This window comes from Hipposideros armiger, unplaced genomic scaffold (assembly GCF_001890085.2).
Source record: "Hipposideros armiger isolate ML-2016 unplaced genomic scaffold, ASM189008v1 scaffold_638, whole genome shotgun sequence".
Taxonomy (NCBI): domain Eukaryota; kingdom Metazoa; phylum Chordata; class Mammalia; order Chiroptera; family Hipposideridae; genus Hipposideros; species Hipposideros armiger.
The window spans coordinates 227,971-241,100 of NW_017731988.1; the positions used below are offsets into that span (position 1 = coordinate 227,971).

The 13,130-nt window shown below is 34.9% G+C and overlaps 1 protein-coding gene across 13 annotated transcripts in view; it reads left to right on the forward strand.

The window, feature by feature from the left end:
* The window catches only part of BICD1 (BICD cargo adaptor 1), a 224,637-nt gene extending 212,547 nt beyond the window's left edge, over positions 1–12,090 (forward strand). For 5 of the 13 annotated variants that reach the window (XM_019625666.1, XM_019625667.1, XM_019625671.1 and 2 more), the window contains 2 exons: positions 920–995; positions 6,032–12,090. In XM_019625666.1, the coding sequence (XP_019481211.1) occupies positions 920–995; positions 6,032–6,152 (197 nt within the window). In that variant the 3' untranslated portion in view covers positions 6,153–12,090. Of the gene's footprint in view, positions 1–909; positions 996–6,031 lie in introns of those variants that run through there. The other 8 variants (XM_019625669.1, XM_019625670.1, XM_019625674.1 and 5 more) reach the window with 5 other exon arrangements.
* Positions 12,091–13,130: the final 1,040 nt, after the last annotated feature.

Sequence of the window (13,130 nt, forward strand, 5' to 3'; positions counted from 1 at the left end):
TTTTAACTTTTTTGAAAAATCTTTTTTGCAGAAATATAATCTATGCATTTAGATCCAGCATCTCAGGTTATTCTAGTGTGGTCAGCCTCCTACCAGTAAACAGACTGTTCTTTGATTATTTTAGAACAGCCAGCACATGGTCTTTCTTAGAGTAGGCGATTAGCACAACTGTTCAGCTAAAGCATGGATTTTTTTTTTTTTTACTAGCTAGTGCTTTGTTAACCTAGTGTGAGTTATATTGTATGACTTTAAAATGGCAAAAATAGAACAAAAGTAGATTTCCCATTCAGGTTAACTTTCTCTGTCAGTCCAAGTTACTAACAATTTACTATATAATAAACAATCTAAGATTTCTGCTAACAATTCTTGATTTTGCTAAATAAAATTTATTTTCAGAAAATTGTAAAGATGATTTCCTTCTCTGATATCCTTCCATTAATCATGGAAAAGATTATTTTGCATGCTTTTCTCAATGTACCTATGGGAGAGAGGATATGCCTATGTGTCCTGACAAAGTCAGTTATCTGAATATATTCCACTTTGGAATAGCAGATGTAAGTGCTAAGCAAGTAACTACCATCATGTTCAAGTTCAGAACTTGAAGATGTTTCATTATATATATAAACCCTTTATTTTTAGATGTATCGAAATACCAAATATGAATGGTCACGTATGTCCTAATGCACTTGAGAAATCTTACTACTAATTTTGTGTCACTAATTTTTTAATACTGTATTTAAGAAAAAAGTCATGTCTTTTCTATTGGCGTTAGTCAGAGGGGGAACAAAGCTTAATCCAGATGTTTTGTGTGAATGTACATTCCTCACTAAATCTCTTAGGCAACCACTTCAGTGACTGTTACTAACATGATGCTCTGTCATCTCTTTGTATACATGTCTAATTTATCAGTTTCTTGTAGATTGTCAGCAGCCTGCTGCCTCCATACCGCCACAGTGCCCACAACTAGCCGGGAGGCAAGACTGCCCGACTGTCAGGTAAATTCAGATGTCGTTTCTTGCCCCAACCAGCTGCATGTCAGATCCACAGACCCCAAGCTCTCCTTTCCAACCCCATAACCTCCTGTACATAATTAGCTTTGCTACATTTTACTTCAAATGTGGGCAACACAAACACACATTGGATACCTGAGATCCTTTCATGCCCCTGGAAATCCAAGAAAGCTAGAGTTTATTTTAGTGTCCACTAGTGGGCAAAGTAAAGGCTGCCGTCAGCTTCCTGGTGTAACGAAATATTTGGATTACTCCAGTGTATCATTACTTTCTAAAATAGAAAACCTGGAATTGTTAGGACGTTGGGCTTACTTTTTCTATTTGTTTGTCTTTTGTCCTTAGAACATAATTATCAGGCAAACAAACAGGAAAGATATAAAACATATCTAATGTCTGTTCCAAGACAACTTTATGCAAGTTTCTGTGTTCTGTCCATTCAATGCCCTCGTTAAAACTGAAATTAAAAGGTGGAGAACAATTTGTAATTGGCATTCAAAAAAGAATATTTACAGTGATAGAGCCCTTCGTGTGACATTAACTGAAGAATTTCAAAGGCAGGTTTATATACTTCCCGGACACTGAACTAGAGAGTTTGCTGACAATTTCTATTCCAATGAAAGCTTTGCAAATCCATCATGAATTCACTCAGTCCTGAGCACCTGACAGGACCTCATCATCTCCCCGTAACACTTCATCTCCAGTTGTTTGACTTCTGATGGGGCCAACTTTTTATAGTCTGGTGTGGTTTTTATATCTGCTTATTGATCTTTCTTCCTTTTAATGTATCTGTCACTCTTCTATGAGGGTGAGGCTTCTTTTGGGTAGGGGCAGGCCCAAACGTATTCCCATGTATGTGTGAGTAGTAGATGTCAGCAGTAAGCTGCATGTGGTCATGGTTTAGCCAGAGAGCTGGGAGCCACAAGTGCTGCCGAGAAACACAGCAGCAGCCAAACCCTCAGTGTGACTTGGTCTCTGAAACGGTTGTGCAGCCAGCTGTCTAAGTGGGACACTGAGTTAGCAGGAAAAAGTATATGATTAAATAGGCCCCAAGCCAGTGTCTCCTGATCCATGTCTCAGCCTGCCCTTCCCATCATGTCCAGCAACAAGATTTTTACTTCAGGAAGGTTCTTTGCAAACATTCAAATGCCATTTTATAACAGTAGCCAGCTGTAGAGTAATTTCAATTCTATAAGTAACTAAATATAATTATAAATGTTAAACCCATCTCAGTGGGATTCCATGTGTGTCATGGTGAAGAATGTAGCCTCTTAACCTACAGCCTGTTCACCACAAAGCACCTGTCACCCCACCCAGGGCCTGGGACAATGCCAAGCACATGACATGTTCAGTACCTACTGTTCCCAGGAATGAGTGAGCTCTGGAGTCAGATTGCTTGGGTTTGAATTCCACCCCTACCAGCTGTGTAGCCTTGGAAAGTTGCTTTTGCAGGCTGAGATTGCGTTTCTTCACCAAAAAGTAAGGATAAGAGTGAGGCACAGGCCTGGCCCATTGCGTGTTCTTAATTGATGTTCTTGTTACTAACTGCTCTTAGTACCTAACTTCCTCAAGACAAAGATCTGTCTTTTTCATAACTTCTCTAAGTTGCTTGGGCAAAGAGTGGAGAAGGCTAGATAGAGGAGAATGTTTTAAACTTTAATTTTATTTTACCTTGCCTTTTTTTTTTTTTGAGAACCAGTTTGACCAAATGGTTACCTGCCTCAGTTCCATATATTCTGAGATGACTGAATTTAGATTGCTTGCTATTCACCCAGTGAATTTACTTTAAAGAAAAGCAGTTTCATGAATTACAAGTGTTTCTAGTTTCTATCCACATGAATGTGGCATGGTCCAGAGCAGGCTTCCACTGTCCCTCATTGTGGTCCACATAGAGAAATGATAAAATGCATACAGACCTGAAAAGACTGTCCATTTCGAAGTCACTGGGATTATGACTGCCTTCTTTCCACCCATGCCCGCTGCCAAGTGGATTGAATTTAATGTCTTCTGCGCTATTCATTTCTTTCTGGCAGAAAAGCTAACACATAGCCAACCTTTGAATTCTTACTGTATACAAGTGTTAAATTTTTTACACTTATTAGTCATCACAACCCTGTAAGGTAAGCATAGTTATTACACCCATTTTAAAATGAGGAAACTGAAGATTGGGAAGGTGAAATGACTTGTTCACGGTTGCCCATCCTGAAAGCAACTGAGCCCAATGACTCAGACACCCACTTTCCTAACCACCACCTTATACAGTGGCACTACAAGGAGATGTCCCATTACCGCCTTTAAGTTATGCTGTGGGGAGCAAAGCCAGAGAGTATTTAAATCACCCATGTTAACTCTTTATCCCTGAATTGGAAAGGAACATCTGTTTAAATGAGAAACAAAACGTGCTAAGATGTTGAGTGATTTCAGATCAGGTTTCTCACTTTAAAAATCTTTTATACTTACTACAGCTTGTACATATATCCAGGTAACTGTACAAGTATTTTCTCATATATAAAAATATAGAACTTTCTTTTATATGCTTTTTATAAACTGATACCATTATAGAGCTAAATTGTTAAAGTTGTTTATAGATAATAGAAATCATAATAAGAAAGGGATACCCAAGGTTTTGCAGCCTTAGATATAATATTTATAGAGAGGTTTGGTATTTAGCACTTCTCCCCAAGAACTTGCCTACTTGGAAAAAAAAAAAGAACCCTTTCTGGATATATATCCATTTTTATATCTTAGTAATAGTTCCTAGGCCTACTGTTCACAACATGGTTTTACCTACATAAAGTAAGCTCTTAAATGGTATAGGTTGAATAACGAATGATTATTCATTATTGCTAAAGATATTTACCAATCAGAACTGGAGCTGAATTCACCCTATACCTGAAATGATTAGAACATATCAAATATTTGCATTAAAGAAATAATTTCTTAATCTACAAGCCAAAAAATGCTTCTTTCACATAATATGCAGTGTTTGCATTTTATGAAAATTCAAAATCATAATACTATAATATAAAATATAATCTCACTTTATGTAAGAAATCTGAAATAATGAAAAAACTTTTTCAATTTTTATATTTTTTAATTATAGTTGACATTCAATATTATATTAGTTTCAGGTATACAGCATAGTGATTAGACATTTATATAACTTACAAAGTGATCCCCAATAAGTCTAGTGCCCACCTGGCCCCATGTATAGTCGTTACCATATTATTGACTGTGCTTTACTTTACATCCTGTGACTATTTTGTAACTGCTAATTTGTACTTCTTAATCCCTTCACCTTGAGAAAAACTTGTAATTATTGTGAATGACTTAATGTTAAGGTGTTGGGCCAAGTGAGCTCTAACCTGTGTTTAAGCGATTACACACTTCAGCTGGTCAAGCAGAAACACTCGTCTTCCTTTGTCAAGAAGATAAAGAGGTCTTCAAAAACTTATCCCTCTTGTGCCACTTGACATAACTTACGTTGAATAATGTGTTTAACCCCCTAAAAAGAAACTCATTCTCAATCATACAGATTTAACAGAAAAAAGGTGGTGGATCTGTAGGAAAGGCTGTCTGCTGCTGTGTTTCCTGGGCCATCTGACTCTGTCTGGAGAGCGGAGGAAGAATCTTGGCATGCAGTATTTTTTCAGTCGTTTTGTCGAAGCTCCAGGTCTCCCACGTTTACCTACCATGTTTTTAAAATAGAGAGGAAAAAACATTTTTATCACTAGTTGTCCTAACTAGTACAGAAGAACGTGTCTCCTTTTCAACTAAATTTATAGCAGTTCAGACTTTGGTAGTAAGAGTGACCTCAAGCAGATCAGTATTTTACATAATTATGATTTTTATCAACATTCAAGAGGTATACATAAAGGGTAATTTCAGTACCAAAGATTAAAAATTTAATGCTAAATTTTAATGAGTTCAATGGTAACATTAGCTTTTAAAAAAAACCCCACCATGTTTATATAAATAAATAATAATGAAACTTGAATACTTTTCTCAAACACTACTCCTGGCAGAAGTGAATTCCATCATATTAAGGGGAAAAGCAGTGTATTAGGAAAATGCCAATCTCTTTCAACAAAATAAAAATCCCCATAGTGCGGTTTTGACCGTGTTCGATTTCAAAAGATCTGAACCCAAATGTGATTTGTAGTTTTACCTTAGGAAATTCAGTAATTTTCCTTCCTTATTCTTCAGGATTATTTCTCACCACATTGATGAGGCTAAGCATTTCTGAATTTATTTAAACCAGAGACTCTCAGAGGTTTGGAAGTCTACATAATATACTTAGCAAATAGGAGATGCTTTAAAGCTTTAGTCTTATTTAAACTACCAAGCTAAAGCAGATAGGTGGAACCCTTGGAGCAAAGTAGGACTACACTGGCAAATTAGTTACCCTATTGCATCCTGATCTACCAGAGAACTGATCTAGAATCCTCTAAAGCCTTGGTCCCCACCACCCGCATCCTTGCGAGCTTGATAGAAATGCAGATTCTCAGGTCCCACCCCAACCTATGCACCTGCATTTTCCCAAGCTCCCCATGTGGTTCATAGGCACATTAAAGTTTGAGAAGAACCAACCTAAAGAAACCTTGCAATTAACCCAGAGACCAAGGGGAATGGGACTGTGTCCAAAAATTGAAAAAAGCGATGGCAAGGAAGAATTCACGTATCATTTCCTTAACACGTTCTCTTTTTCTTTTTTATGTGTGGGGTGTTTTTTTTTTTAATTAAATTTATTGGGGCGACATTTGTTGGTAAAATTATGTAGGTTTCAAGTGTACATTTCTATAATACATTATCTATCTATTGCATTGTGTGTTCACTACCCAGTCTTGAAAAGCCGCACTTATCTTGGCATGCTTCGGATTTAAATCATTTTCGGTAAAAAGATTTCTGTTCGTGTTTTGTTTTGTTTTAATTTCTGTGAAAATGACGTGTCTGTCTAACCTTACAAGTATGGCTGGCCCCTTGTAAATGTGTTTTTTGCTGACACGCTTGTTTTTCATTTTTAGTCCTGACATAACTCTCCCTGACGAGCAGCCACATTCCAGCTCGCAGTGCACCCCTCTCCACTGTCTCTCCAAGCCTTCTTACCCCTTGTCTTCATCTCCCGCGGACGAACATCTGGGGTGAACGGTTCTGTAGCCACACACAGGATACTGCCCAAGACCCAGCGAGTGTTTTCTTCACGGGTTGTTCGGTGTATGATGGGAGTAAAGCCCATCATTTTGGAAGACAAAAAGAAGAGAAGAGTAACACAACGCACAGACTCCGGTGTGATAAAATGTTGTATGGTTTCTCTAAGTACAGATAAACTTCAGCAATCAAGTGGCTACAGTTTAGTTAAATAAATAAACCAAACAAAACGAAACAGGACACATGTATCTCAGATGGATGGCGTTACCTCGATAAAATAAGAGAGACTTACGACAATGTAAAATGCATATATTGTAAAATCACCTTTCCTCTTACTTCACATTTGGCTATAGAAGTTGATTCCAATATTTTTTCATCATTGATATTTATTTTGTACTTTATTTGCCACATGATTTATGTCTATAAAAATCATTCCTGTAAGAGGTGAACTTAATTCATTTATTTCTAAGTAAGAATAATTTACTCTATTAATTATGTTTTAATTTAGTTGGAGATCTGGAGTTGGCCAGACTTGTGGTCATTTTTCTTGCACAGAATGATAAATGAGGTGCATCGGAATGTTAACAATAACTATTTTGCTGCTACGCTGATATTGTTTATGCACTTATTTTCTAATTAGTAGCTCATTAACTGCTGGATTTTTTTTTAAACTAGAATTCTTCACTGGACATTAAGTAAATCTAAGAAAGAGACTATGTTATGATTCACTGACTTATTCAACTTTTGATGGCATCTTTAATTTTTTAAATTGCAGGCAAGTAGATGCACTGGTGCTGCTCCTTTGTGTGTGTGTTTGTGTGTGTGATAATGTTAAAGAAGGCTAAATAACATGAAGGGGAAAAAATGGTGTGTTTATTTAATAGCCAGAATTTTTTTTTAACTTCTCCCAAATTCAGGGTCCTACTATGAGTCTTTCCTGCTAACAGGTATCAAGTACAAATGGAAAAATATATACATAGATAGATGTAAGTTAGCCTTTGGTTAATGGATTTATCCAGAAAGTGTTCAAATTTTGATTAAAATTGTATGTTTCGTTGTTGTTGGTTTTTTTCATAATGAATCTTCCTTGCCAAAAAAAACAAAAAAACAATAGATAATAAACCTTAGCTCATTGTCTACTTTTGACAAACACTCAGGTGCCTACAATCATTATATTATCTATGTTGAGATAATACATGTTCCTAGTTAATTTACAGATTCTGTGGGGTAACTTTTATGACTTGACTTAAGGCAGTGGATTTTCATAGCGAAATTTATTTTGCACATAATCTGACAAACAAGGAAAACAGCTAATTGAGCTGAAAGGTCTAACACTCTTGGGCTCCTTAACTATCAAGTGCTGCCCACACAATTGCTCCTAGCCCTGATTCCTTGTCTGGTCAGGTAGCCTTAACTTATTTAAAACCATAATGGTTTGACCTTTTCATGTAACGATATCTGTAACTTCTCTTTAAAACAAAAACAATCCTCACTGTTAACACAAAAGAAACAATGCAGGGCTCTAACAATGGAGATCTAGTAAGAGCCACTCACCTTATTGAGTGGAAGTGGGTGGGACATTAATGGAACAGTCCATCAAAGATGGCGGCCAATTGGTAAGTCATTAAAGCACAGTACAGGAGCTTTCATTAGTCGTACACCTATTAAGTAGTGGTCACTATTACCAAAGCAACCAAGATGTTTTGAGTTTCTTATATCAGTGCTATTTTCAACAGTGTCCTTTATTATGCAACTTGAAGTAGTTGGAACTCTTCACCATAAATAGGGAGTCGGGTTAAAGTACAGAAAAAGAAACATTCTTCATAAAGTCTTGGTCATGGCAGCCTAACCTTCTGTTCTTTCCTACCTGTGTTGCCTTGCTGTTCCTAAACATTTTCTTCATTGTATTGGTGTTGTATCTGCTTGGAAACCAGTATTAGTGAGACAGTGTGGATTATATTAGAGTTCAATTAAAGGAAGCTGCCACCTCCCTACCCTTACTCTTTTCTTTTTTTTTTTCCCCCTTCCCTTCCTTCCCTTCCCTTCTCTTCTCTTCTCTTCTCTTCTCTTCTCTTCTCTTCTCTTCTCTTCTCTTCTTTTCTTTTTTTCAAGCATCATGTTTAGACCTGAGAAGTGGCATGGATGCAAAGTTGTCTTTTAATAAAAAGTGTTTGTGCCTGAGGGAAAATATGCCTTTTTTAAAAGTACCTCAGAACATCTTCCTATATTGTCTCATTGGTGTTGGTGGTGGTACATGAATTCAGCATTAAGTGTTGTCTCTGTAGCTATAAGGCAGTAATGCCTACTGACAGTGCAGTATTGCATTTTATGCTCCCTTACTCTGTATTTACGAACTGGTAAAAGACCAGAACACAGACATCGAATTTATTTCTTCCAATATAAAGTTTAGCAAGTCTATTATACATGAATTTTATTTCAGTTCCTTTATGTCAACAGAGTGGGAAATGTCTGTTTTGAAATATCAATTCTAGAAAAATTTTAGCAAAACTTTGCCAAGAAGATATAGAAACTTGGAAATAAATTTCTAATTTTCAACACAAAATTAGGTAAAAGTCTGCAAGCAGTAAAAGAGAATTCCGTGTATTTGCACTGTGGCATCATTTAGTATAGTTTAAACTGAGCTGTATCTGTAGGCACTTATTTATAGGTATTTAAAATGAATAAATATATGTAGCATTGATAAAAATCAGTACCTGTAAAGAAACATCAAGATTCAAAAGGAAACTGAAAAATTGAAGAACTAGTGAAAATCAAAAAACTAAACCTCAGTAAGACCAGTTGAAGAGAAATGTTGGAGAGGGAGGAAGACTACATAAACATAATAAAAATACTGTCTTATTATTGCAAACATGGTGGGCAAAGATTAAGGTAACTAGCAAGAGTGTTTACCAAAGTAACCAGGTAGTTTTTTAAAAGTAAGCACAATTACCATTCTGGAAAGTATAGAATGCAGAAATGCTTTCCTACTGAGGATTTTTCTTAGTTAAAAAATAAAATAAAAAGAGCAATAAATTGTCTTCGGCCTGAGTGCTCAGGGGATACAGTACCCTTGGGTTAATCTTTCCAATCAACTCATGATTCACTGGATCACTTTCATGTATCCAGTTCTATTTCAGTAAGAGGAATTTGGATAACTTTGAGAAAACAGCCTTCAGGGTGATGGATTTATATTAACTCTAGGAAAATGATTCTTATCAGTGGAAAATTAATCATTGACATTGATAATTATAAGGAAGATTTGTTTTTTTAATTAAATATTATTGGTTGTCATAGTAGGGATTAAGTGGCAAAATATCTTATGATAATGTATTATGATTCTAGGATATCATAATCCTATAATTCTTTTAAATTTAAAAATAAAGTTATTCTGGTTAGTCAAAGTATTTTATTCCTTGAAAATAGGATAGCAATCTTAATTTTTCTGAAATATTTGGTAAAAAAACAACAAAAAAAACCAAAACAGGATTACTGGTATTTTTCTTTGCAACTGTATTTCATAATATCTTTAAAGTCGTCCCGAATGTAGTAATTTACTCTATAAAGCTTCAATTGTCAGAGTCTAAAAAAAAAACAAACATCCTCAGGAATACTTCAGAAATAAAAGGTGTGCGATTCCTTAGAGGGGTAAATGCCTCTCAAACTTGATCTTTTCTTAAAAGAATCTTCAATCTACAACATTTGCTTTTTCCATGCTTTGGAAAATATTCGTGAACCAGATAGTTGTTCAGTTTCAAACAACTATGAAACGTGGGTCAAATAAACCATGAATATGAACATTTCCTGATATTTGGCATTAAATAAAGTCCTCTGCAATTCTCAAGTGGTAATTACAAAATATGAAAAGGAAGAAATAAAATATATTTTCTACTGGGATAAGAATGGCAAGTTTAATGTATGATTGTTGTCATCAGTCAGCCAAAAGACATCATCTGTCTCTCAGAAAGACTCACCAGGGGAAACTGGTTGATTTCCAGTAAGCAACTGAGCTGGCTCAACCCAATGATGCCACAAATGCATTAATGTAGATATAAAGTAGGACTAGATTCAAAAGGAACACTTAGGATAAAGTTCACAATTTTAAGACTTTACCTTCAGTTTGTTTGTTTGTTTATGAACCAGAGTGATTTAAAATAGCCCTTCTATTTATGATTGCAAAATTCACAAGAATATGTTGTTAAATAAAGGGAACATAATTCTTCAAAAAGCTGTTGAACTGGAGTTGTGATAAGTAGTATGATCAGTGCTGATACTGACATAATTTTTACCTTAAAATCAATTTCTATGGACATAACAAGAGCAATCTAGCTCCGAGTGATCTTTTCCATTGTCTATAATAATGCCCCCAGATGAGCTGTGTCTGTAATTAAATTCATTTTTATTTAAAGCCAAATTAACTGCCGTTGTCCCTGATGTATTGCATTTGTAGCCTGATTCCATTCTAACATCTGAAAGATTTAGTCTAGATATCTCTTCCATCCTTCTTACTCAAAGTATCACTGAAAAAGATAATTAGTATTAAAATATGTTCCCCAATCGAGGATTTTCTAGAAAAAAATATTCAACTTACGAAGAAGAGCAGAAATTAACTGCCTTTAGAGTAAGGGTATGAGTGCATAAAAGTATGCAGTGTAAAATGTTTGCATGAAATATTTTGCATCATGTAAGCTTTCCCATATTCATAAAGTGAACACTATAAAAGTCTTATTTCTCTTGTGATTTCTCCATTAGGAATGTAAGGAGATTGTTACCTATATCTGGTCTCCTTTCCATATTGAAATGCATGGCTCTAAACCTCATTGTATTTTTATCCCTTTCCTCTGGAATTATTTAAAAGTTCTCCTATTTAAACTTAAGTCTAGATAAATTGCTGAGCCAGATTATTTCTGTGATTGGTGTTTAATTGCTGTATAACATTGGTTGAGAACACATTTTTATTTCAACTTTTTTTCTTTCAGAGTTATGCTCTGATCATTATGGTTCTCTAATGAAAACACTGAGAAGAAAATCTGATGTGTTCTAGTGTGGCTGTGTTTTTCTTTTTAAAACGTATTTTAAAAACAGATCAGAGAGCTATAAAGAGAAATGTCATTTTGTTGATGAATCATTATTCAATGATAATGGTGATGCAGAATGAATCATTTTGTTGTTTGGGTTCATAGTATGATTGTGTACTAAACTGTAGATGAAGTAAATAATTTTAACATTATTGCCACAACATTTTTAAGCTCAATGGTTTGACTGTTAGAGTCAATTAAACAATTCTTTGAAAATCTTTTATGACATTTTTGTAATCTACTCAGTGTTTTTATTTGCATGATTATGCATATGTGATGAACCATACTTGATTCCGATACTGTATTTCTTTCCAGTATTAACATTTATGTAATGAGTGGCCAATCTCAATTTCTACACTGTATGATTATTGTTATAATGATTGTGCTATTCCTACATTTAATTGCAATTTTGTTATTATGCCATTTGGGATTGGTTAAACGATGTGAAGTGTTTCCACCTAACGATAATATCATATAAAACATGACTAAAAGACTGACCTAAGAAACTCTTTTGTTGCTAATTATTTTTTAAAATTCAAATTTAAAAGGAAACTTGTTCTCAAAGACATATGCATTTATTTTAAATTCAAAAAAATTCTTATGAATTTATTTCTTTTTGTTCTTTAAAATTTTCTTATTGTAGACAATCCTAAGTGACTGTCTCATGGGAGTATCCATATATGTGCTTGCATTTGTGTAATCTGATCATACACTCAATGGCTGGAAAAGGTACTCCAGTGCTAAGAAAATAACTGAAGCCAATATATTAATTCTTATATCTTGGTTTATGTTACCAACTGAATATGGTGTAATGCATAACTCTTTCCAGTAAATAAACTGGTTATCTTTTGTTCATTTCATCTATGATAACTTTTTATTAGTTTGAATAATTTTTCTGTATGTCATTTTGCTTTGTACCTACAAAAGAAAATAGTTCATGACTTTCTACATGATTTATAAGTTTATTCAAAGTGAGCACTTATCTGAACTAAAAACAGAATGCTTTGCTTTGACATTTCTACACATTCCTTATTAAGAAATGTGTATTGCCTTTGCCCATTTTCTCCATTTATCATCTCTCCTTGTAATCTTTTCTAAAAGGTTATTTTGGCAGGAGGATACCTTTAGCTGAATTAGGTTAGCAATGTACCAATATGAAAGAAATGCCTTTTCTAAAAAATGTTATTTTACTGAAAGAAGCATGATTTTAATGAAGGAAGAATGCTTTATTTGGGGAGAGAATTCTTTGTTTTCTTCCTATGAAGGAACTGCAGAGTCCCAAAACTTTGAGAAAGCTTAAATTCTTAGCTCCTTCTTCAAATATATGTTGTAGCAAATCATCTACTTTGGGAGTTATCTGCTTTGACTTGACTTTATTTTGGAAGACAGGAAAGGTGGGGGGACCAGATAAAATATGGACCTATGTGAGATTCTAATGAGATAAATCCTCTAATACAATCCTCATTATAATGAATCAGATTAACCCACCATGGGCACGGCAACAATCCCAGCTAATGTTCCCTGCTTACCTGTTGTATCAATACAACACTAGAAATGATAGTACAAACTTTATTAAAAAAAACTGTCATTTTTCTCTTCTGAAAGCTATTGTTTTTCTTTGAAGTTGGATCTACAAGTCTATTTGGTCCTTGATCTTCTCTTCTGCAATAAAGCTGGTAATTTGTTATATTCAAAAGCTAAAACAACTGGTTCAGCCTCCAGGAGTGGCAAGAGAGTCTCTTCTCATTCCTACATTTTGCAAGTGACTTGAATAGCACTATATTGTTGTGAGGGCAACATGGAGGGCTCCTACAACCCTATTCACTGGGTGTAACAAAGAGGCCAAAATTGATGGGAATTTGTGCAAGGGATTTTCTTATGTTTTTGATTGTATATTCAT